The following is a 25,349-nucleotide window of genomic DNA, read 5'->3' on the forward strand; positions in this document are numbered from 1 at the left end:
CTTTATCAACCCCCCCCCCCCCGCCTCCCTCGCTCCCTCCATGAAGGAGGTAAAACGATAAACTGTACAATTGCTGTTTAACCTGCACACTCCACTCTCCACTGCTCCCCGTCTTTCTTCGCCCAACCAAGTGCGTCGAGCATCGATCATGTGCTCAGTGAGGTGAGCGATTGTGAAAAGGTCCCCATGTCCCGCCGGCTTGTATAGCACGGTGTGCAACATGCCGGTACCATGCCGGCATGCTAGCGTAGCTCCGGAAGCCGGAAACCGCCGAAACCGCCCAGCATCCCCGCCCGTATGCGCTCCGCTGCTACTTCGCCGGTGTCCAAAGATCCTTCGGCTCGGCTAAGGTCGAGTCGATTGCACTTGTGCGCCAGACCAGACTGTCAACCTGTTTCACGCTAAGACTCTAGAGGTGTGTGGCCGCTTACTGATTGACGGTCGCGCCGGGTTTTCCACGAGTATCTCCCGGAAGTAGGTACTGCACACGGCCAACACCGTACTGTGCGCCTGGAACTGGCGGCCATCGCACGCAATCGTCACGTCGAACAGTTCACCCTTTTCGCGCAGCGACTGGAATCCTTCGGCCAGGTTCTCTTTGAAGTTGTTCCAGCACAGCGACAGCTGCTCCATCGTGTTGCGGCTGCGTCGTAGATTGTAGGTGGTCGAGGGTTGATCGCGAGGCACCCACAACTGGCACTACCGCTAGTAACCACTACTGGACACTAACACACGGAACACACACACAAACACACACACACACACAGGCTTACACATACACCACTCATAAATCCGTAGGACCCGAAAAACAAAAAAAAAAAGGGTTCGATCTATCGAGCCGCGCCGGGCCTTAACCACGAAACACGTCCGGCAGGGAGCGGCTTCTAGCTGCAAATGAGCATACTTGCAGGATCTATTGTGGCATTACCGCAGCGGTGCTGGTACTTGCTCGTTGCTGCTGGAAGACGCCTGTCCGTTCCTCCTCCGGCTCCGGCGGTTCATCTCGTTCACGCTCGCACCCTTACTCGCTCATTTGCTCGCTATCGATCTGTCTGTCTCTGTCTCTCTCTCTCTCTCTCTTTTTTTCTTTCTCGCGCTCGCGCTCATCCACTTGCCGTTTCGTACTACCGCCCCTACCGCCGAAGCAGCGTACCGAAGTACGCGCTGCTCATCTCATCATCTTCGATCATCGGCCGAGGAAATGTGCCTCGATACGGTGGACATAGAAATCACGACGACCGGCTGTGATGGCGGTTTTTGGGGTTAAGCTGGCTGGCTGGCTGGTACACTTGCGCCGAGTGCCAGTGTCTGGGTGATTCCAGCGAATCAGGCATTATCAGTTATCGATATTCGTCGCCCGGCGCGACGAAGATCGGCCACCGACGGTGATCGTCGGAAGGCGCGCGCCCGCGCGTGATCTTCATTCTCAAAGGAGCGAGTCCGTCTCTCTCTCTCTCTCTCTCTCTCTCTCTCTCTCTCTCTCTGTCCGCGGTTGTCCAGTACCCATACATAATCAGGACACGCGCACCAGCATAAAGTGAAGGTTTTCCAGTAATCATAACTCATCCGAATGATAACTCGGTCGAGCTAGATTGTGGCCAAGCAAATATAGCGTCCGCACCGCCATGTTTTGATGATACGTTCTTCTAGCGGTGTAGTGCGTTCGACTGGTGTGCGGCCTGTCAGGGAAGAGGATGAATCTGGCCGACATGTTTTTCGTTGCGTTGCGTTCGATAATTGTAGGTTTGCATTGCGCCTAACGATGGATTTGGAGCAGGGACACATTTTTCGTACTCAATTGGCCGATGCGTTCGGTGCAATAAATAGGAATTTACTACATGTTTCGGACGAGATTGGTTGCTTGTAGGCCATCAATTGACGGTGTTAGTTATTGGCCACATGGCGCGAGTTTTTTTTTTTGCAGTGAATGGTTTTTAAAGTAATTCTCCTCCTCCCTCCTCAATAGCTAAATTAATTTCGGTATCCTGCTATCGCTTGCTAAAATTGTCCCGTGTTGCATCCACGGTTGACGGTTGACGATTGACGGTTAAATTTAAATTTATGTGCGTCGAGCAGTTCAATAAAATACGAGCAAAAGTCGAGTAGTTGCGTTTGGCCCTGGGAAAAAGTGAAATATTTCGAACATTCAACTCCTGTGATTATACAAATAGGATGAGAGAAATTTTATACATTCGAACAGAAATGCAGCTGCTCGAATGGTGCAAAATTTCGAACACCTTTTTTTTATTGCATAACTGCAGAGGCTGAATATTTCAAACCTCAATCTCATAATTTTACATAATGTTTGGGGTTATCCATTTCAAAATTTTGAATAACCGATAAAATCCGAGTTATTACATACCTAGTACATCCATTCTACACCCTCCCCCCCTCCCCACCCCTTCTCCTCCGCCCTTCCAGAGAGCTAGACAACTGATTTAACTTAATAACTGCCCGCAAAAACATACGCAAACTTTCCAGTTAAGTTATCTTTAAAAAAAAACACACACACACAATACAACAAATCATTGGGATGGAGACCATTACATTTTCATTGTCGATTGGTAAGATCTGGTTAGCTTTTTGCTAGCTGACAAATCGTTGGCCTATCGCGCATGCGGTGATCTGTTTTGTTGCGCGCGCGCGCACGCCTATTTCGCACCGCAAGGTCACCGCTGCTGCGAGAGAAGAAACTGATGAGATTGGGAAAGCAAAGCTCTGCTTGCAGAGTATGCCCGCGATTGCGTTACGTTTCGCCGTCGAAATCTGCCGATTCTGATGCCGATGAAACACAAAACGGGCGGCCGGTCACCCCCCCTTTTATTAGCGAGTGGGGGGGAGCGGGGTTCTGAACGGAACGGAACGGTATCGGTGGCCACACGATACATGTGCAGCATGTGCAGCGTTTACGCAACATGCCTGCCTAATCTCACCCCACGCACAACCACCATCCACGTATGCACCCGAGTGCGATCGAGTGCGCCTGTTTGCACACAACCTTCGGTCCACGGCAGGCTCCGTTCGTCCCAAAAGTGGTTTCTTTTAATTGGCGGTAAGTAGCGGCTGGAGCGGTGGAATGGTTGGAATGGTCTGCCAATGTTTACTCTGCGGTTGCCCTGCGATCTGCGATCGGTCTAATTAACTAGCGCGCTAGGTCGCAGCTGGTCATCCAATTTACGACGACGGCGTTGAAGCCTTGCAGCGCTCGTCAAAGGCTCGTCTTCTCGCCGGTGCTGCTGCTGCTATTGCTCAAGATTGTGCCCGTGCCCGTAAGGTTGAGCCAGCCAGCAACGGTTCTAGCTGGAGAGAAAGAGAGAGAGAGAGAGAGAGATAGTGTTGCGGATTTGTAGGAATTAATGAGCCGACAGCCGCGATCGTTTTTGGTGGATTTTCAGGCGAGCATGGCCGTTGAGCCTAGGGCTAGGGCTTCCAAATACGGTGCGTAGGTGCACCGCTGGTCCCCTTCCCCTCTTTTATGTTAGTGCGGGGACTGCTGTGGGACCAATCACTTACTCTCTCTCTCTCTCTCTCACTCGCTCGCTCGCTGTTTTTAGGGCTATTAAAACCCCTCACTAGGAGCAGAGCTTAGCTAGGACATCGAATTTCGCAGGAAGAACGCCGAAGGCGACGCGACGCTTTTCGAGTGCTGCTTGCGTCATGCGCTCTCTTCACACCTAACCTCTCACTCGTTTTGTGCAACAGCGCAGCGCGTTCGGCTGCTCTCTGGGCCTGTCAGGGGTCTTTGCGGTGGCGCGCGATCCGCGGTGCGATCCGATCCGCGGAGTGCAATACCGAGGTTGCCACTACTGGTTTTATGATCCAGAGCGGTGGCGTCGTGCCGACGATTGCCACCTGTCAGGCCAGGCCAGCTTACCACCAGGCGAAGCAGCGAACCTCTTGGAACACCATTTGAATATGCATTCTTCGATTGCTCAGTTCAACCTCCTCAGCCCCCTCAGCCCCTTTCCATTTTCCCTCTGTCCAGCCCCCCCCCCCCCTCCCGTCCTCCCTAGTCCCCTTCTCTAGCCTGTAGAAAAGAAACGGCCGAAAAGGAAAAAAAAAATGGCGTACAACTGGCGCACGGCACGGCGCCGATGTACGTGCCGTTCACGCGGTCTCGTGCCGTGAGCTGTTGCTCGATAGGTCAGGGCCGGCATCCCTCTCTCTCCCTTCCGCTCCGTTCCGCACCCAGGGAGGGGGGGGGGGGGGTGCGAGGGGGTACCGTACCGGATCGCGATCTCGCAGGCTTTGTTTATTGCTTTTTCTACATTTCATTGTACCCTTTTTTTTTATTTCCAATCGCTGTGCTCTTTTTTTGTTTTTGGCGTCGAACCGCTAATGCCTACCGTCGAGCCGCTGTAAACATCCTGTTGACAAACAGGATGACAGGGCTCCCAAAAACAGACAAAAAAAACCTGCCTGAAACGGTTCCAACCCCCCCCGAGGGGGGGGCCGAGATCCAAGGATTCGCCTTCTGCTGCTGCTGCCAACCTTGAGGTCATTTTCTCGAAAGATCTCGCCTCTCAGCAAGCATTTGCTGGTTTCGTTTTTCGGTTGCTGTTGCTGTTGTTGTGATCGCTGTCATTGTTGTTGGTTGGAAGAAGTAACACGACATGTTTACGCCAGATCGCGCGAGCCCCTCGAGCGTTTGTTGGCCATTTTTGGCTCCGTCATTGTATTCGGCCGCCCAGGCCAGGCCAGGCCAGGCCAGCCCGAAAAGGTCAACCCCTTGGTCGATCGCCATTAAAGATGTGACTTACTTCGGTCTCGGCTGATGGTGATGTTGCCCCGTTGCTCTGCTTTTTGTGTGTTTTTCGGGGCCCGGTTGTAACCTCGCTCGGAGTGGGCTAGCCACTCCATGTTGCGATCCCAGGGCAACCCCGTGGCAAAGGCAAGATGGCGGCCCCCCCCCCCCCCCCCCCCTGGCGTGATGAGATGAGAGCGTGACATGTTCTAGTGCGCTTGCGCGTACATTCCCGGCTCCAGTCCAACCAACTCCAAAACATCTCATTCCCCCCTTTCTGCTCGTCCCGCCCCCTCTCCCCTCCCTCCTAATGAGCGGACGGCATCGGTCGTGCGCGCAAGCCTCGGAAAAGCTGCTCATCGCGCCACCGATCGCTCGTTCGTTCGCTCGCTCAAGGACTCCCGAGTCATGTACGGTGCGGATGCTGCGGATGATGCGCTCAGCGCGCACACAACGTTACACAACGCGCCACTGATGACGGCGACGACAACGACGACGACAAATGGCGATGCGGAAATCATGCCAACGGTGCTTGTGTTCGCTTCGAAGCGATCGTGCAGCGCTTGTGTTGTCGCTCCAACACTTCCACATTGATTAGCTGTTGATCGGAAAGGGTGCTACTTGTGACGGAAGCTCAAATTCGCTACCTCAAAGGTACTTCATGATGGGTGGATGATGGTGGATTTCGTCAGCAGCAAAACCAGACACCAGCAGTGCCGACCACCGACCACCGACCACCGACCGGTCAATTGAATTGCAGCATTGCGCATTCGCGATCGCTCGCGATTGCGCTACAACAACAGCGGCAGCAGCAGCAGCAGTAGCCGAACGTTGCTGAAAATTTGCATCCAAAACCACTCATTACCACACACATCCCTGCACCCTGCCCCGCCCCGGGCCGGGTGATCCAATTTGTCCAAGAGACCATCGAGAATCCACGCGATCCACCCGGCGAACCGGCGGCGTTACTACTCATCCATCGGGGAAGGGGGGTTTTTCTTCTTCTTCTCTTCTCTCTCGATTTGCATGCCATGCCTGCAATGGCGTGCGTGAAAGTGAGGTTAGGGATCTGTTTCCTGCAACGGTGACGGCTCGAGCGGGTCGGGCGAAAGATTAGCGAAAGCGACTGCACCGCAACCGTTGCTGCTGCTGCTGCTGGTGCTTAGGAGCTGCAGCAGCCAGAGGTATCGGTAGCGCCGTTGGCAAACCGACCGCTCACTTTTACTTTTGCGCGTATCGAGAGGGGATTACTCGAGGGTGCTCCAGTTGAGCTGGGATGAGGCTGGTAGCATCACGATCGAGATTCCCACCGTTGGCACCTCTGCGTGACCTCCGCTGGGCGCTGGGGCGTTCGAGTCCGAGCGGTTGTGAAGCGGTTTTTGGAGTCCGTCAAGGTGGTGCGGCGATACCAAGCCGTGATCGCGCCATTTTGTGCCCCACGTGTGCTCCTTCAGCAGCAGCAGCAGCAGCAGCAGCAGCAGCAGCAGTAGCAGGTGAAAGGCTGCCATTGGAATGGCGGGCGCGTGTTCCGGTCGCGAGCGCGCGCCCCGCGCCGTGCCGGACGAACGGATGGACGGATTGGATGGATGACCTTGTGGCGGATTGGCGTGCGCGCTCATGTCTGCGTCTGCCGTATTGCAAAACGGGGTCAGGTGTGTCACACACACACACACACACACACACACACACACACAGAACACTTCCCTTTCCTCCCCTTCTCCACGGACACGCGCGCGCGCGCTCCTACGTTCATTTCGGTTTGTTTTTTCGGCCAAGGTTAGCATCGGAGGACCGCCAGTGGCAGGCTCCTCAGGGTCGGTATCATGATCTCAATCGCGCCCCAAAGTGTGGTCAAGCCACACACACACACGCACACTATGCCAGAGCTATAGGTAGCAGGCTGGAAATCAATAAGGAGAGCAATGAAGTGTCCAGGTCCCGGATTTCCACCGTCCCATCACTGCATCGAGGGTCCCAGACCAGGATGAGGATCCCACCGAGACGCGCGCACACACACACACACATGTTTCGGTCGCGATCTGGGCCAACTGGGTCGGTTTTTTTCGGTTCGGATCCCATTAAGAACCATGCGAACAACACGGCAACAGCTGCCACGGCAGACAAGAAATAGGTCAATCGCGCGTGCGAGCGCGCTGGTGGGGGTGGTGGTGGTGGTGTTGCTGTTGCTGTTGCTGTTGCTGTTGTTGTCGTTCTTTTCGGGGTTCGGGGTTTTTGGCTCGACCCGGGTGGTAACCGGACCTAACCGGACCGAACCGAACCGGGAATGGCAGGAGGCAATGGCATTCGTGCGAAGAAAACTGGTCTGTGACGCTGCCCGGCTGATAACTCGTCTGCCCAGCCTGACGGATGCTGCGTCCTTGGTCCTTTGTTCTGTCCTCAGGGTCCCACACCCCCACCCAGAATATGTGACTGAATTGAACTTCACCCCATTCTCAACCTGTCCTGACGCCAACCATTTGCTTGCCTTTACCTTTCAATCATTGGGACCGTAGTTTTTTGTTTATTCGTGTTGGGGGAAAGTTAATACGAGGGTGAATCAAATATAAACGCAAATTTATTTTTATTTTAAACGCACAAAAGGTATTTTTTTTTACTTTTTCTACGTAATCTCCTGATTCCGAAACACATTTTTCCCAGCGGATAGGCAGCTTTTCAATATATATATATATATATTTCTCGTCGATAGATGTTGGTCGTGTTTGCAACCGATTGCGAGCAAATGAGGTTTCATCCTCGGTATCGTTGTTGAATCTTTTGTCTCCCAAAATTTACTTGCGAGAGAGATAAACACATAAAAGTCACAGGATCCAATGTTGTGCGCTCTTAGGCTGGTGCGCGGTCTGCGGTTATTGCTCTCACTTTCAACACGATTACGACCCAAAAAAGATTGTTTTAGGGCTATGCAACCACTCTGCCTCGCGCCAGTGTCTCTTCCCGGAAGTACGCAGTCGATCTCTGTCAAGATGTCGATCAGTTTTATGCATTCTACCGCGAGAAACTTGATTATAATAAGTTGCGCAAATGACGAACGTATCTTACGCAGTAAAATTATTACTGTCGACACTGAGAGGATGTCAATGAGTCGATCCAGGGCGCCAATTTCATATTCCTGACAAACCAGTCCAACAATAATAAAAGCGAGAACGTTCTATCTTCATTATTGTGACCGTAGGACGAAAAGTCGTTCGTTTATATTCGATTCACCCTCGTAGTATCCAGTATTGAACTTCAATGTATTTCATAGTGACTTTGTCTTGCACAAAATTGCAGCACGTATCGGCGCAAGTTACTTAGCAGGGCATGTGTGTGTGTGTGTGTCACTACATACTATGGATTATATATACACACGTATATATGCATGTAAATATAAGCTATATACATATATGGTGCTATACGTACTGTGACCTCCAGAGACTGGACTGCGATAGATTGACTCAGACAACCCCCCCCCCCCCCCCCCCTGTCCATCCCTTCTCCCTCCTCCCTCTGCACGCATTCTACGCATTCTCGGAGCCCCCCTCGCCCCGGCTCTCGCTTTTCGAAAAAGGAGTTGGTTTGCCTTCGCCTTCGCCTTCGCCCGCCCGGACCGCACACACCACGTTGCTCCACCCACCGCCCCAAAAACCCCCCGCCCAAAACGCACGCCTTCAGTTCCTCACGCAGCGCCAAATCCAATTATGCAGTGGGCCCCCCCCCCCCCGGGGCCAGGGGTCGTTGCGGTCGAATCGGACAGGTCAGCCGGTGAGCTGGCTCGGTCGGTCGGTCGGTCGGTCGGTCGTCGGCGCATATAGAAAGTTGATCGACGGGATTCCGCGGACACACCACACGTTCTAGCCACCACCACCACAAGGACTGACTCGCCGGCGACCACCCCGGCGAGCGAGCGATTACGGTTGGTCGCGAAGAAGAAGAAGAAGGAGGTGGAGGAGGTGGAAGAGGAGGAGGAGGAGGAGGAGGAGGAGGATATTCATGCGTGCCAGGCAAAGGTTGGCGCAAGAACTGGAGCGACTGAAGAATCGATCGCTAGGACCCCACGCCGTCCCTGTCCCCCGCGAACCGTAGTTCGAACGAGGTCGCAGTGACGCAACCGACGCACCGACGACAACGACGACGACGACGGCGTAGACGCAGCGACTGTGGCCGCGGCTGGCCCCGATAAAGTATAAAATAATAGTAAAAAACAACAACAACAACAACAGCGGCTGGGCGGCAATAAAACGGGCGGGCAGTAAATATGATTGGGAACACAAATGCCCCTCCCTCCCCTTCTTCCACCTCTCTCCCTTGATCCTTTCTCCCCCTTTGATCCCCTCGCAGGTCGCAGGTTCGCTTTCACTTGCGCTCTCGCTCTGTTGTGTCGAAGGTGGAAGAGTGGAAACACAGGGGTGAAGGAGGGGGGGGGGGAGGGGGAGGGGGGGAGATCCGCCATGTAACGACCGTAATCGGTAACTGCTGCCATTGCCCCCCCCCCCCCCCCACACTATTCCCTCGGTCTTGCGGACTTCACTTCGCGTTTCGCGCACGGTCACGGGAATGCTCTCAATGTATTTTTTCGCGATTCGCAAGGAGGGGTGGGGGGGGGACGATATCCGATCAGGATCTTGCCCCGGCATCCTTGCGTGACCCCCCCCCCTCCCTCTGCCTCCTCCTCCCCCCCTTTGCATATTACGTAATGGAGCGCTCGAACACGGTATCTGGAGCAACAGGATGGTAGTGAGACGGGGAGAAAGAGAGAGAAAGAGAGAGCGAAGAGGAAGTGTGTGTGTGTGTGTGTGTGTGTGTGTGTGTGTGTGTGTGTGTGTGTGGGGAGGAAGGGAGCAGTGTGAGCCAGTTACGTGCACGTAACTGGTGATCGCGGGCACAGCGGGTATTGCACCCGCTGCGACACTTAACCTCAAAAAACGCTGGAAAGGAATTGGTGCACGTGCATGTGTTATGCAGCTCTGTGGCCACCCAGCCCACATTTGCATTTCCCTTCCTCACCTTCCTCTCCTTACCCAGGTGCCCTTTCACGCACACACACCCACACACACACACAGCGGAGTGGACGCTTTCGCATCGGATCGCATCTGTCGTCAAAACGCGGTTTTGTGGCTGCTGCTGCTGCTGCTGCTGCGGGTCCTCCCGTTCGCGTTCCCGATTGGGGTCACTCAACAAAGGGGACGGGGGAAAAAGGAGGGAAGGGGACAGTGAAAATGGTCATTTATCTAGATCGGACCGTGGACCGAATCCCACGGCTACTGTAGCTTGCTGTAGCTGTAGCTGCTAACCTATACCGGTTGGCGTTTGGAATCCTCTCGAGGGGGGGGGGGGGGGGGGGGAGGGGGAGGGTGCACAATGGCGCGATCTACCACGAAGGGGAGGAAGGGATGGACCGTCCAATTCATGAATGACTTTGGTTTGACCGACCGGATCGGGCTCCGGAGGGGCGGGGGGGGGGGGAGGGGATGTGTTTCATCCCCTTCCAATCCTCTCAAACTCCCCCCTTCCATCTCATGAAACTCCGAGAGCTGGACTAGGACTGCTGCTGCTGCTGCTGTCGATGAGCGCTGACTCTCTTTCTCTCTCCCTCTCTCGCTTTTGTTCATACACACACACACACACACACGGTCGCGAGCCCCTTATTATCCCCCGTTGACAATCCTCCCCTCAACTCCCGTACCGCGCTCGTGGTACACCCAAGACAATCCGTCTGTGCTCCGTCGCGCGTCGGTTCGCGCTGGTTGATTAGAAGAGAACCCTCGCACACCCTTCTTCCTCTGCTGCATCCCCCTCCCCCTTCCCTCCCCTCTCTCCCTCCGCGGGGTAATAGGCAGATCACGAAAAGCACCGAACGGTTTTCAGGCCAGGCGCACCAACAAGCCCGGCGTTCGCGTTCGTCGCGATCGATCGAGCGCACGACTGGTGCCTTCACCTTCCTTTCCATTCCCCCCCGTGTTCCTTTGGGTGGCGCGCCGCAGCTGGCCGGCCGGCCTGCTATGCCCCCGACTAATGACCTCCAGTCGTTCTTGCCGCGAGCTCAGGCATCGTCGTCGTCGTCGTCCTGAGCCGATCGATGACGACAACGGACGTGTGCGGCACGTGCGCGCGTGTACACAGCGCTGCACCCCTCCCCCCTCCCCCCCCTTCCACCCTTCCATCCCATGTGCATGTTGCGGTTTTGTAAAGGAATTACGCAACAAATCCACCATTATCGCCAAGGCGCAAGGCGATTATGCGCGCGAAAGGCACGAATGTGTGCGGACGTGGCGGACGGAGGGGAGGGGGGGCGGGGGGGGGGGGTACTAAAGGTGAGAGGAGGCACCTATCCTGCTGCTGCTGCTAGGCCAGCCCAGCTCCAGCTTCCTCCGGTTTGATCAGCGACCTGGAGCTGGAGCGCAACTAGTAAAGGTATGAAGGAAGGAGAAGCGGAGGGCGTCCACGGGGGTTTGGGGGGGGGGGGGGGAGGGTGTTGGTGGTACTTCTCAAACGACGATGAGCCGCTGCCACTGGCGCCGGTCGAACTATAAGAAAAGGTATAGGTTGCGTCACGTGGTCGTGGTCGACCATCCAGCCTCATCATCATCATCATCATCATCATCGTCTGTGTGTGTGTGTGTGTGTGTGTGTGTGTCCCTTCGCGGCACTTCTTTTGATACTCGCATCGCACGCATCCCGTTTGACCTACTAGCATAAACGCCAGCAGCGGACCGAACGAACGAACGAACGAACCTCATTCATGCTTTACACACGTGCATGTGTGTGTGTGTGTGTGTGTGTGTGTGTGTGTGGGTATCAAACGTTAGTGGAGTACCAGGTGCCATTAGGAGCACCAGGTGACTCTCTCTCTCGCTCTCGCTCTCGCTCTCTCCCTCCTGACGCCTCTAAAGACAAAAGACTTGAACGGTGGCAAGTGACGAACCTGGGTCTCTAGCTTCAGCTACACCAGCACAAGGCACAGAGAGTGGAAGGGTAGGTGTGGAAGAGAGAGGGGAGACAAGAAAGAAACAACGACAGCTGACCGGCAGCAACCGCCGCAACCCTCAGCGATGGCGAACAGACATCCTTTGGGGCCGGCCTGCCTGCCTCCTAACCCTTCAAAAAGCGGCCTGTGTGTGTGTGTGTATGTTGCCGGTGGAGCAGCAAAAGAGAAAGGGAGAGTGTCCCAGAGTGCTCCGTTCGGCGTTCTCCGACGGCGCGCGAGGGACACGGGAGGAGAGCGTTTGAGAGGAAGGGGAGGGGGGGGGGAGCGGGTTGGAGAAGGGTGCACCGGGAATCCTCGCGTCGTCGCGTCGAACTTCTCGACGGCCGACTTGAGCTACCCCCTGGACCTGGAAACCCCCCCCCCACCCTTTCGGGCTTCGGTAGTCGTCGTTGTCGTCGTCGTTGACGTCGTGCTTCGTGGCGGTCGTCGCGTCGTGGTCGTGGTCGCGGTGCCGAACCACGCGGACCACACCGGCGGACCACAACGGCGGACCCGTAAGGCCTTACGTGCCATGTCACGCTCGAACGGTACGTTCAGTTCTGTTCGAGCCGTTCGCGGCGACGGTATTTGGTATTTTGGTTCTTCGCGTCTTGGCTGGCTCTTGCCGTCTTTTCGGGCAGCTCTTTCTAGGACTCCGAAGAGCTGTTTTTTTCGGTCGGTTCTTGGCGGATCACGGATCCACTGTGCGGTGTGTTGTGTTTTTTTTGCGCGCCTGAGTGTGTGTGTGTGTGTGTGTGTGTGTGTGTGTGTGTGTGTGTGTGTGTGTATTTGTGGATGCCCTCGTGGATGAGCTCGTCCTCGAGCCATTGTTCTAGTGAGTGATCCTCGTGCGATCACGATCGTACGCCTGCGCACGTGCGCGCGCGCACCTGTGTGTGTGCGCCCCGGTGTGCGCAACAGTTACCGAGACCAAGAGACAGAGAAGAGACAGCCACCCACAACACAGGGGGTGTGTTGGGCAGGGGCGGTACCAGCTCCGTCCAGCTAAAAGACTCATTCTTGCTTCGTCGATCGCGATCGATCGCCAACAGCACGTCAATCAACAATCAAGAACGTACCAAGAAAGGTACCAAACAACGGCACCAACATGTTCAGGTAAGGTTCGCCTCTCGTATCCAGCAGAGGTAGTAGCAGTGGTGTTACTCCTATCCAACCACCCTTTTGGGTAGGGGTTGAAGATCTCCTCGGGCTGGGTCTTTGCGATCGCGACGGGGAAAGGTAGAAAGTGATGACCACAGGAGGAACCATTCGACCAGTCCACCGCACCAATAGCAATGGTTTCTCCTTCCGCACCTATCACACCCCCAAATCTCCCCCTTCTTTCTACCCTTTGGGCGAGAATATGCTCGGGGTTACACAGCAACAGAAGGGCAGGCTGCGAAGCGGTGGCTTCAAGACAGAAGAAGAGGACGACGAAAAAAAACAGAAACAGAAAAGAAAAAACAGAACACTCTGCGCAGAGAGAGAAGGAGAGAGAGAGAGAGAAGGTGAGAGAGAGAGAGAGAGAGAGAGAGAGAGAGAGAGAGAGATGAAAGGATGCAATGAAGGTTTTTTGAAAGTGACAGTGCGCGTGAGACCTCCGGTTCTCCGGTATAGAGCGCAGGGGGAGGGGGGGGGGCAAAGCATAGCACAGAGCCGTGGGTAGTGACCGTGGGGAGGGAGCAAGGTAGGAAGGGAGGGGGAGGAGTGAGACTGCAGCAACAGAAGGGCGGAGAGGTGAGGAGAGGTACATGAGACAGTGTGGAGCGTGTGGTCTAGTAGCAAGTCTCGAGCGTCGAGCTCATGATCGCGAATTACAAGTAGGCCACCAGCGGCATATGATGTGTCAGCACCCCTCGCCCTCCCCCTCCCCCACTTTTGCCCCCTCCCCTTCCCTTTTGTTTTACTTTTGTTTCGGCAGATGGCTGGGGAGGCTGCCAGTGTGCCAGCGCATCCGAGCACCTCACGGCAAGGTGAAGGGTTGAAAAGAGGCGCGGGGGGGGGGGGATCGGTCCATGTAACCGTGGCAAATCGACGCCCTCAGTAGCGATCGTATCGTAGGTCGCACGATGACACCAGCGTTCCTGCGCTTTCCTTTCTCCTTCTGCTTCTTCTTCTTTCCCCTTGGACCCTTTGGGGGTGCACCCCCCCCCCCCTTCCCCTCCGCTCGCAGATACGGGTGCTGCTCACGCATGCATTGAGGCTAATCGGCGGCGGCGGCGGCGGTGGTGCTGGTGGTGGTAACGGCCGCTAACGGTTGTTGATGCTCACGGTTCTCTCTCGACCGCTTTCTTTCTGCTGTGCCGCGGCATGCGGCATTTGAAATGCGGAATTCGTTTTCCCATTTATGTTTACCTTTTATCTTCAACCCCCGTCCCCCCCCCTCCACCGACGATGATCCGGGCCGACTGCTGCAGTCCCGAACGAAGCGCACGTCCGAAGAATCAGGCTGGCGAGGGATGAGGACACGGGTGGTTTGGTAACGACGGAACACGACCGATCCCCGTTCCGTACCGCATTAGCATTAACCCCGTTCGGGGTCTCGCTCGATCCCGTGACACATTCTTCTCGCGGTCCTGGAACTGGAGGAGAATCACTTCTTCCTGGGGGTGCCGGGATTTTTTGGGGGGATTTTCGGGGAGAGAAAATTCCTAATCAACGACCCGCCCATCTTCAGGCCATCTTCAGACGCCACAGAAGTAGGACAGAGCGTGCTCAGCGCGCGTGTGTGTGTGTGTGTGCGCGAAGAAACCGTCGTCGCGTCGTCTTTCGCATTAGCACCTGGCGCGCACAGAACGGGATCGGTTCCACTCTCGCGGGGGGTGGGTGTGTGCACAGAAACGAAGCAGAGAAGAGGAAATCGAGGAAAGAACACCCCTTTCTCCTGGATGTCGGTTTAAACCCGTGGCAGCGATGACGACGACGACGACGACGACGGTGTTGACGTCGCGCCAGGGCCTTTTTTCGGGCGTTGTTTGATACTACCGTGCTATAAAGCCCGTTTCGTCTGCCGGTTTGTGCTCTTGTGCTTCTTCCTCTCTTCTTCTTCTTCTTCCTATTCTTCGTGTGTGCTTCTTGGCGCAAGTTGAAAGCTTCCTCCGTGAAGCAAGCGGCGATGCCAATTTGTCCGTGTGATTGCTGTTTGCAGCGCGGTCTCGAATCTCGTAGATCTCTACCTATACCTAGACCTCCAGAGTGCAGGGCGGGGGGGGGGGGGGGTGTAGCTACACCTGAACCCCACGGGGCTGGCACGATCTGATAGCGTGGCTGTAAATCATGGTTTATTTTCCGGCTTTTCGCCGAAAACAATAAGGCATTCTCTCGCTTTTTTTCTCTCTGTCTCGACAGTGACTTTTCCAGAGGGAGGGGGGGGGGGGGGGGGAAGAGATTTCGCGTTGCCGTCGTGCCAAACGGTTTAACTGCGAGGCTGCACTCTTCTCCTGCAGATCTGCAGAAGCAACACACAGTAGGGCAGCCATCAGCAGTTTACCTTTTCTGCACATGTGTGTTTGTTTATTATACGGAAGAGATGGGTTTGCTGCTACTGCTGCTGCTGCTGATGGATTTACGCTTTCACACACTGTTTGCACACACACACACACACACACACACACAGACCGAACCGCATGACGGTAATCAGTTCCACCGGGTGTGTGCTTTTAGGTTAGGTTACGCCGCTACGGGTTGACAGGTCAGGCGCTTGCCGGCAGTTAGGGCCATCCCCGTTTGCGCGGCTCGTCGGTTACATCTCCAGTGGTATGGTTGTCCAAATGAAGAGCCTAGAGGACAGGCCAATGACTGCTTTTCTACTGCTGACTGCGGAGACACTGCGGAGTAGCTCCGGGGCCGGCATGCGGCTTATCCGCGCCCAGCTGCAATGTCAGTCGTCAATGAAAGGCGTCAGTGGCACTGACTTTCGAGGCAGAGCCGCACATTCACGACGACGTGGTCACGGTCAACGGTCTTGCCCTTCTATGGGACTGCTGCTGCTGCTGGGCGCCATTTTAGGAACGAACCCCCGGGGGCAGGTGGGGCCAATGACCCCCCCCCCCCCCCTCTGTCGCACTCCGTCTCCCGTTCAGTACCAGTTTGTTTGTGGATTGTTGCTGCGTGTGAAGCAGTTTGAAAAACTGGTAGCGATACACCCAACACTGCTACTCCTAACCGCACCAATCAACCGGGGCAACCGGCGCGAAACCCAAACCATTAACCCTGGGTCGGGCCACCTGATCGGGCCACCTGATAGGCTGGGTTTGCTGGGTGCACCTGGTCCTGGTTTGGTTGGAGTACTTTTACTTTTGCTCTCTGCGTCCGCGCTTACTCCGCGAACACTTTACCTTTCGGATATCGGTCCGGAACTCCGGAGAGTCTACCTTCTCCTCCTCCTCCTCCTTCTGTTCCTGCTACTTCTCCTCGTCCTGCCTGCCATTACTAGTTCTTCTTCAGCTGAGCCGGTTAGGCTGACCGCCGTAAGTTCCCGACAGGAAGTACAGACAGAGCAGCACCAGCAGCAGCAGCAGCAGCAGCAGCAGCAAGAGAGAAAGCTCCCTGACGGGGGTAGCCAGCAGTATCTAGAGTCCGCTCTAGCGAGCACAACAACGATGTCCGGTGTCCGCAAATGCAACTAACTACCATATCGCTCCCTTGCGCGCGCTCTCTCTCTCTCTCTCTCTTTCTCCCGTGTGCCATTTCGCGAAAAGATGGCGCGATGTGACATCCGAAACCCCCCCGGGTGGGGGGAGTACTCGACCCCCCACTGGTCTTGGGCTTGAGCTAGAAAGTTGCCGAGTGCGTGCCAAAAGAAGGGAGGGGGGAGGGGGCCCGCAACTGTCCCGGTCCAGTCCAGTTGGCCACATAACCTCACCTATTTGTCACTCGGTATGCAGCACCAAGCACCACTAACCGCAACAGCAGAAGCCTGGCCGTGTGGCCAATTGGGCTGTACTGTGGGAGCGGTTGGTGGCCAGCGGGCGATGGCGACACATTTGGCGACCCCCTCCCTCTCCCCACCACCCCTTCGGATCCCGGGCCAAAACGAATCGTTGATTGCCATTTGATTGTCGACCAAATCCACCCCAAAAACCAAACCGCGGGGGGAGAGCTGGTGGTGGCCTCGCACCCCCTCACCCTCCCCCATTCACCTGGGCTTTTCTGGCCCGGATTGCCATCGAAATCGGCCCCGGGCTTCTGACGATCTCGAGCTCTCGTCTGCGGTACCACCATTTCGCCATCGCGATTTCGCCTCTTCCTCCTCCCTCCCTCCCTCCCTCCCTTTCTGCTCCGTCGCATCCCTGGATGATTGTGATGATGATTTTGCTATTCAGGACTGCGGACGGTTGGTATGTTGGCGGCGGCGGCGGTTCTTGGTTGCGCGTCTCAACTACAAATGAAGTGTCATTACGAGTGACGTGCGGCTCGATACTTCGTAACTGTCACAGCCACTTTGTGCAATGGCAGTAGCAGTAGTAGGAGCAGCAGCAGCAGCAGCACCAGCAGCAGCAGCAACCAGTTGCAGCAACAAATAGAAAAAGAAGAAGAAAAAAAACACGAGGGCGAAGAGATGGTGCCCATACATTATCGGGGACCTACTTCTGGGCCCTAATGGTTTCACCCTCGGTTAATGGTGTCCCCTTGTTGGCTACGGTGAAGTGAAGTGAAGGTAAACACAATCCGAACCGAACCGAACCGATTGCGTGTCAGCCAGCTAGCCTGAGCTAGAGAGGGTAGAGTGCGTTTGCGGTGTGTGGACACAGCAGCAGCAGTAGCCCCCCCCCCCCCTTTTGTTTCTACAGTCTGGTGTGTGGCTCAACCGGACTCCGGAGCCGATGGTTAAGGGACCGCATTAATTGCGAATCTTAATGCAGGTGCGGTCAGACCCGGCACCAAAGGCTCTCCCAATGGCCATTGTGCAATTGCTGTTGCTGCTGCTGCTGCTGCTGCTGCTGATGGTCCGGAAGATGTGTGGCAGTGTGTGCGTGTATGCGTAATTCCCTTGCAAGCTTGTATGGTTGCGCACGCACTCTCTCTTTCTCTCTCTCTCTCTCTCTCTCTCTCTCTCTCTCTCACCCTTCTGCACATGCAGACTCGATTCTGGTTTGTGGTAAGCGTGAACCTGCGTGAAAGTGAATGTGCCCATGTGCCTGCATAGTAGGGCGCCGGCGCAGGTCGGTGACATTGCACCCACCCCGCCCTCCGGGACTGCAGTTGAGTGCAGGCCGGAGCCGGAAAGGGGGGATCCGGATCTCTCCGTTTGAACCTTACATCCGCTCGATTTTAACCAACGCCAATCTGCTTCTTCTTCTTCTTGCGCTGCTGCTCCCCTTCCGACAGGTTACTGGCGATAGCCGCCGTTGCCGCCGCTCTTGCCGTGATTGGCAGTGAAGGGCAGTTCCTGGCCTTCGACCAGCATGCCACGGAGTGTGCACTATACGTGAACGGGCCGGGCAAATCGTCCGCCTTCGACTACAACCTGAACCTGTTCCGTGGAGCGATGTAAGTATCATCTTTTTCGTCCCTAGCACACACACACACACAAACTCTGTCTCTCTCTCTCTCTCCTTGGACAGTGCGCCAGCAGTGCATGCGGAGGCGACGACCTGCATCACGTATGATGCGATCAACCAGGCGTACCTGGACGCACGGAAGCGAATCCGGGTGTCGCAGCCGAAGGGTGACTGGAAGACGGAGGACATCGCGACGGTCGGTGAGCTGCTGCTCGACATTTCGATTCAGCTCGCCCGCACCTACGGTCTGTCGTACGAGGAGATCGAAAAGGGGCTCCCCTCGATCGATACCTCCAAGACGCTGATCCGCGAGGTCTGCCCGGCCTTTCTGTCCGGTGTCGAGTGCCGACCGGGCAAGTACCGGCGGGTCGACGGGCTGTGCAACAACCTGAAGCACCCGACGTGGGGTGCGGCGATGACACCGTTCCAGCGGTTGATTGGCCCACTGTACGCGGACGGTATCAATGCGCCCCGCATCTCGATCACCGGCCACGATCTGCCGCTGTCGCGTGTCGTATCGCGTACGATCCACCCGGACGAGGGTTACCACGATCACGCCGGCACGGTGTTTGTGATCGCGTGGGGCCAGTTCATGGACCATGACTTTACGCTCACCGCGACACCGCTCGATCCGATCAACCGGAACGATCCGGAGGAGTGCTGCAAGCGGCCACCGCACCTGAAGCACCCGTACTGCAACGAGATCCGCGTCCCGGACGACGACTACTTCTACCGGCTGTTCAACGTTAAGTGTATCGATTTCGTGCGCGGTTTCCCCTCGCCCCGTCCCGGTTGCCGGCTCGGTTCCCGCCAGCAGTTCAACACCCTCACGTCCGTCATCGACGGTAACACGATCTACGGGGTGAACGAGAAGTTTACGCGCAAACTGCGCACCGGCTACAACGGGCTGCTCCGCATGAACCCGGTGTTTGCCGAGTACGGGCTGAAGGATCTGCTGCCGCTGAAGCTGGACATACCGGACGAGGGTTGCACGCGGCCCAACAAGAGCATGTTCTGCTTCGAGGCGGGCGAGATCCGGGTGAACGAGCAGCTGGTGCTGACCTGCATGCATACGCTGCTCGCCCGCGAACACAACCGGATCGCGACCGAGCTCGGCAAGATCAATCCGCACTGGGACGACGAGACGCTGTTCCAGGAGGCGCGCCGCATCAACATCGCCATCATCCAGCACATCACGTACAACGAGTTCCTGCCGATCCTGCTCGGCAAGGAGGTGATGGAGAAGTTCGGGCTGCTAACGCCGAAGGAGGGCTACTGGGATGGGTACGACGAGACGATCAATCCCGCCATCATCGACTCGTTTGCGTCGGCCGCCTTCCGCTTCGGTCACTCGCTGCTACCGACGGCGGTAGAGCGCTGGTCGAAGGCACACAAGTTCATCGCCTCGAAGCGACTGTCCGATTTGATCCGCCGGCCGTACGATCTGTACCGGGCCGGTGTCTACGACGAGTACCTGATGGGGCTGATGAACCAGGTCGCCCAGGCGATGGACGATTCGATCACGCAGGAGGTGACGAACCATCTGTTCAAGAAGGAGGGCGCCCGCTTCGGTATGGATCTGGTGTCGTTCAACATGCAGCGGGGCCGCGAGTTCGGTGTGCCCGGTTACATGGAGTTCCGCAAGTTCTGCGGTCTACCGACCTCCGACAACTTCGAGGAGCTGTTCGGTTCCATGCCGAACGAAACGGTGCGCCGTTACGAGAGCATCTTCGAGTAAGTAGCCGCGCAAAAAAAAAACACGCCTCGCCTCCAATCCAATCCAATCCAATCCAATCGCTGCAACCCCTTACCCCGAACAGGCACCCGGCGGACGTGGATCTGTGGTCGGGCGGCGTATCGGAGCGCTCGCTACCGGGCTCGATGCTCGGACCGACCTTCGCCTGTATCATCGCGACCCAGTTCAGCTACGTGCGGCGCGGCGATCGGTTCTGGTACGAGCTGCCCAACCAGCCGTCCTCCTTCACGCCCGAGCAGCTGCAGGAGATCCGGAAGGCGAAGCTCGCCCGCCTCATCTGCGACAACACCGACCTCATCGATACGGTCCAGATCTACCCGATGGTGCTGCCGGACCACGAAATGTATGTCGCTAGCCAGCTAGCTAGCTAGCTGTCCGCACCACCTTTTCTCCAGCTACAGCTCCCTCTCTTTCTCTCTCTCTCTCTCTCTCTCTCTCTCTCTTACTTTTCTCATTCAGCAACCCACGAGTGCCATGCAAGAGCGGTATCCTGCCATCGATTGATCTGACCAAATGGGCCGACTATGGTCACGAGAATCACTCACCGCACCAGTATGTAAGTATAGCTCGTATAGTACACCCAACCACACCATGTCGACACCTCATCTGCTCATCCATGGACCTCATTTTTTCCACGTTCTCCACCTTCGTTCCGCAGCAATTCCTGAACGACATTCCGGAGACGATCGGGTTCAAGTAATTTGAGGTGCGCGCCCCCCCTAAGCTCAGCAGCAGCAACAAACACTAGGCTTTCCTCCTGCAGAAGAAAAAGAGAACGAGAAGAAGAAGAAGAAGAAGAAGAAGAAGAAGAAGGAAAGCAGGAAATGAAAAAGAAATCAGAACAACTGCAACAACACCACATTGCCAATGCGTGATGCGTACGCAACGAGATTCTACAGTTTATCAACCTACACGTCCACCATGCTCCCTTCATCATTTCAGCAACCGCGCACCATTTTGGTAGGAGCTGCCTTTCCCCTTTTTGTTTAATTGCTGCTGCCCGCTACCTCCCCACTTAGCCAATATTGAGCCATTATTCTTTCCTGGTCCTCATCACACTGCCTCTCCAATCCCATCCCACCCCACCCCACCCCTCTCATCATTGTATTATACACCATTGCTATTTCATTTATATCGCGAGGAAAGAAAGATTTAAAAAAAACCATCTACAATATGATCACCACGAAGCGAACGCACACACACACGCGCGCGCGCCGGCACGCTCTACCGTTTTCGTTTAGTATGTTTAGCTCCACGCAAGACACGCATTTATTTGTACACGACCTCCACCTCCACCCCTTTCCCACCCGGACGGTCTAAGGCGGTGGCGACTGGCGGGGTGGGCGAGTGTTCGAGGGTGGCCAGGCAACAATAGAGGTTATGTTAGAATGAGAGCATCGTCGATTGATTGTGCGCGGCACTACTCTGGGTTCGCGCACAGTGCAAGCCCCCTAGCCACAGATTATTATTTTTGTTTTTACTACCATTTAAGGATAGCAAGTGCGTGCGAACGTGTGTTTGTGTGTGTGCTTGTATTGCTCGTGTACGTGTCTCCACCCCCTCCTGTTTCTACTCTTTCCATGCGCTCCCGTGTTTCGTACGTTAATTTGCCGATCACATGTGGTTGGTACCTTTCGCTTTCATCTTTTATATTTTTATTTTGTTTTTCTTCTTTTTTGTGTAATATTTATGTAAATAATAAATTGTTTGATCAAATGGGTTTTAATATTGCAATGACTATTTTGTGCTCCAGCGCGTGGCGCGGTCGGGTTCCAGTTTACTTGGCGGCAAAATCATTTGCCATCGCCTGGAAGGCGAGGAATGGTTCGTCGTTGCCGTCGTCGGTACCGGTGAGCTGCAGGTGAAGGGTGCGGCCGGCACTGCTGGGCAGGTACAGCACGGTACCGAGCCTGAGATCGGCGATGGGCTGTCCATCCGCGGCTGTTAGGGTGGCTTGGCCTGGCGACCCAGCCACGAGCAGTATGGAACCGGTGATCGGATTGTCCAGCGTGTACTGGCGAGCAACATTGACCGGCAGCCGTATCTCCGAAACGGCAAAGTCCGGTACCGGTGGTACGAAGGTGCGCGTGTAGGGTTGCGTGTCCTCGTTAAGCAACCTGGCGCGAGCCAGCATTGCGGCCGGTGGGCCACATTCGTACGAGACGAGCCGGAGCAACGTGTCGACGTCTTTGAACTTGGGCGTCAGCCCAGCCCGGACCACGTTGTCCGAGCAGGCCATACACTCGACGCAATCACCCTCGAGGTACGCGTGCGGTACGTTCGCCGCGAGGTAGATCGCTTCGCCCGGTTTTAACCGCAACACATTGAGAAAGAAGATCGACAGCAGACCGACATCGTGATCGAAATCGGTGGTCAGGCGCAGGAACAGCTCTGGTAGCTCACCAGTAGCATTCGTCGGTGCCGAACGCATCCGTTCCGCGATCGCATCGATACAGCGGTTCAGTGCTTCCGGTTCGCTGCGCATCAGCTGCTCGTAGGCGCATTGTACCGCCTGCCGGTCGGGATTCGCCCGGAAGCGGGCTAGCGTTTCGGGTCCCAGTAGTGTCTGCAGTGGGGCCCACTCCTCGATCAGCTGTAGAATTTCCGGGTACGGTCGAAAGCCACACAAGGCCTGAAAGTCGGTCAGTGCGATCGCTAACTCCGGTTTGTGGTTGGGATCCTTGTACACGTCCGGGAACTGCCGATGCAGCTTCTCCGCTTCCGGCTGTTGGTGAGAGAAGGGAAGTGAATGTGTTAACTTTTCTGGTCACGATGCCATCTCGCCTTGTGCCCTACCTTGTCTGGATGCACCTGGATGCTGAGCGCCTTGCGGATACTCAGCACCTTGAGCAGGAACGGCAAACTCGCAGCTGTCTCGCTCCCGATAGTGCCGACCGGATCAGCCTGAATCGTCTTGGCGAGCGATTGACCGCTCGCCTTGACGGTAGCCGGACCGTTTACATGATCGCCCATCCACAGCTCGGCGTAAGGCTTATCCGGTTCCACCGTCAACCCAGTATCATTCGCACGGGCCAGCTGCGCTACGAGCGAACCATTCCCCAGCTTGCCCCACTCGTAGCACTGCACGGCGCCTACAATTTCCATGCTGCTTCTTTCTAGTCTAGTACGGCTCTTGAATCCAGCTTCCTGGGTCTTCGCAAGGTACCCTGAAGATATATAGCCTTCTGCTCTCTGAGAGACCGGTTACTATTGCCACGTGTCCCGATTATCTGGGAATTTCAGTAACGTTGTTTGGCGTTTTTCTGGTGTTGATGTCTTCGTTGATGTTCTGGTTTTGATATCGGCTAGCCGTAATCCTAATTGCAGAAGACCGTAACGTAACGTACTGGATAATGAAGGATAACTCGATCGTTCCGTGCAAAATCGCAAACCGAAATGCTTGCCGGTTGTCGATGATTTTTTAAAGAGACACTCGGAGCTCGGCCCCAAATTTCTTTATCCGTTAGAGTTAAATGACTGAAATCTGGCGAAATTGTTCCAAAACTAAAGAATTTCTCACTTTTTAGTTCGAACGTACGTGGTTTTTTGTTCGAAGAACAAGAGAGAAACGAAATATACGAAACAAAAAGCAAAACAAACGATTAAATCGAAATAATGAGCGAAATAAACGGAACAAACGATATAATTAAAACTATCAGCGAAACCATGAGCGAAAAGAACGATATATTAAACGATAAATATCGAATTTTAATTTAAAAATAACTGTGGGTTTTTTATTTCTTCATTTCAGTCTTACTTTACATCTGTTTATGTTGTCTGTTCTATGGCCTGAGTGACCTTGAGAAAAGATGATATTGTGAAGATGCATGTGATCTAACGCCATTCGTGTTTTATCTTTTTCTCCAACGCGTTCCTCAGCATCAATCGAAGAAAGAAAAATTTATGATCGCAGCCCGGGTAACGCTACCACAACGATACAGAACGTTCGACGGCATCACATCGCCAAAGCACCGCGGCGGAGTTCATGACCGCGGTAACCGCGGTGTACATATTAAAATTAAAAATTAAGAAAATAAACACCTCTATCGAGGCTGCACCATACATTTTGATTTGCCTATCGTATCGATTTTCGCTTATCGATGGCGTATCGATTCCAAAGGGGAATGTCTATAGTGAGAAGATCATCTCGCTGCTCATGGGGTTGTGACTCTGTTCACTGGGTTCACTGGGTCGAGCACCCCATACACACACACATATACACACAGGCACACACAACACACGCACACACAGGCGCGTGCAGACGTAACGACGACTACAAACGCAGGATATGAATAGTTTGAATGAAAAGTTCGTGATCTATCAAATTAATCGCACCAACCAGAACCGATCCGTTCTTCCAAACAATCCGCAAGCTAGCAAAAGGCTTGCTGAAAACACGCCCAACTGGCACCCGGACCCTTCATTCGCCGCACGATTCCGCGGTTCTGCACGCCCCAGTCACTTTCCATCCCAGCCGTTACGCGTTCCTATCTCGTCTTGTCTCCAACTGGGCATACGTTCGTTCATCGTCGTCGTCGTCATCGTCATTTTCCTCTCTTCCTCCGAACGGTGAGGGCCTTGGTGGCAACTACTATCGTCTCCGTCGCGGTCGCGGGTTTGTTGTCCGGTGTGTGTGCGCGCGCGGTTCCGCCGGTTTTTCCGAGGTTTTCCAACAAAACGGTTTTTTGCCCAACCTTTGGCGGCCCGGTAGAAGGTACGGGTCGCGGGATCGGGAAAAGCGGGAAAAGCGCGGCGGGCGGAAAACAGAAGGCGTTGTGGGATGGTCAGAGCGGGGTGTTCCTGCTTCCGGGGTTACTTGTTTTTCCGTTGCGCGGGTAGTACTTCTTTGTGTATGTGTGTGTGTGTGGTGAAGGGGGAGTCGAAAGTGGCAGCGTAAACAGCGGCGGTCGCGGCAGAGACTTCCTTCCCCCCGTTTCGCGCGGAATTTCTCTCTCTCTCGCCGTTCACCTTCCAGCGTGTCCAGTGTGCGTGCGTGCATACGTATGTGCGTGTGTGTGTGTGTGGGATAGATAGGATGGGTATTCCAAGAAAAGGGTGCGGTGCAGGACTCGCTGGTACCGTGAACCGTCCTTGTCGTTACCGTCATTGTCCTGCTGGCCACCAGTAGAGCTTTTTCTAAGTGGCATTTACCATCACTAGCGCCCAAAGCAGCCACCACCACTGTACCTGTGGAGGGAGAACCGATGTGCGATTGTCAATTCTTACCCCTAAGGTACCAGGCACTAGGGGCTGCTAGGGGCTAGGGTTCTGCCAGGTGGAACGCCAGTACCGTTGCTATCGTTGTCGCCGTACCCAGGGAGAGATGAGACGCAGTGGTGCAGAACCGTGTGGTGTGTGCGTCCGTGCGTGTGTGTGTGTGAG

At 55.2% G+C, this 25,349-nt stretch overlaps 4 protein-coding genes across 11 annotated transcripts in view; 2 read left to right on the forward strand and 2 right to left on the reverse strand.

The window, feature by feature from the left end:
• LOC125950232 (sex determination protein fruitless-like) overlaps window positions 1–870 on the reverse strand; it is a 6,651-nt gene extending 5,781 nt beyond the window's left edge. Inside the window, exon 1 of the mRNA XM_049678062.1 lies at window positions 432–870. Coding sequence (XP_049534019.1) covers window positions 432–633 — 202 coding nt within the window. The 5' untranslated portion in view covers window positions 634–870. The remainder of the gene's footprint in view (window positions 1–431) is intronic.
• An 11,594-nt stretch (window positions 871–12,464) lies between these two features.
• LOC125950492 (peroxidase) lies at window positions 12,465–21,461 on the forward strand. The gene is made up of 6 exons (XM_049678541.1): window positions 12,465–12,824; window positions 18,039–18,200; window positions 18,275–19,945; window positions 20,032–20,310; window positions 20,427–20,523; window positions 20,626–21,461. The coding sequence occupies exons 1-6, from the start codon at window positions 12,817–12,819 to the stop codon at window positions 20,665–20,667; spliced, it is 2,259 nt and encodes a 752-aa protein (XP_049534498.1). The 5' UTR covers window positions 12,465–12,816; the 3' UTR covers window positions 20,668–21,461.
• Window positions 21,462–21,591: 130 nt separating this feature from the next.
• Window positions 21,592–23,522, reverse strand: LOC125950497 (mannose-6-phosphate isomerase). The gene is made up of 2 exons (XM_049678555.1): window positions 22,764–23,522; window positions 21,592–22,692 (listed from the first exon to the last, which is right to left on the reverse strand). Exons 1-2 carry the CDS (start codon window positions 23,070–23,072, stop codon window positions 21,745–21,747), a joined length of 1,257 nt encoding a protein of 418 aa, XP_049534512.1. The 5' UTR covers window positions 23,073–23,522; the 3' UTR covers window positions 21,592–21,744.
• A 994-nt stretch (window positions 23,523–24,516) lies between these two features.
• Window positions 24,517–25,349, forward strand: part of LOC125950446 (protein lap4) — a 40,923-nt gene continuing 40,090 nt past the window's right edge. For all 8 annotated transcript variants that reach the window (XM_049678449.1, XM_049678482.1, XM_049678509.1 and 5 more), the window contains exon 1: window positions 24,517–24,681. The gene's annotated coding sequence lies outside the window, so the exon portion shown is untranslated. The remainder of the gene's footprint in view (window positions 24,682–25,349) is intronic.

The sequence above is a fragment of the Anopheles darlingi genome, chromosome X (genome assembly GCF_943734745.1).
Source record: "Anopheles darlingi chromosome X, idAnoDarlMG_H_01, whole genome shotgun sequence".
In the NCBI taxonomy this organism is placed as follows: domain Eukaryota; kingdom Metazoa; phylum Arthropoda; class Insecta; order Diptera; family Culicidae; genus Anopheles; species Anopheles darlingi.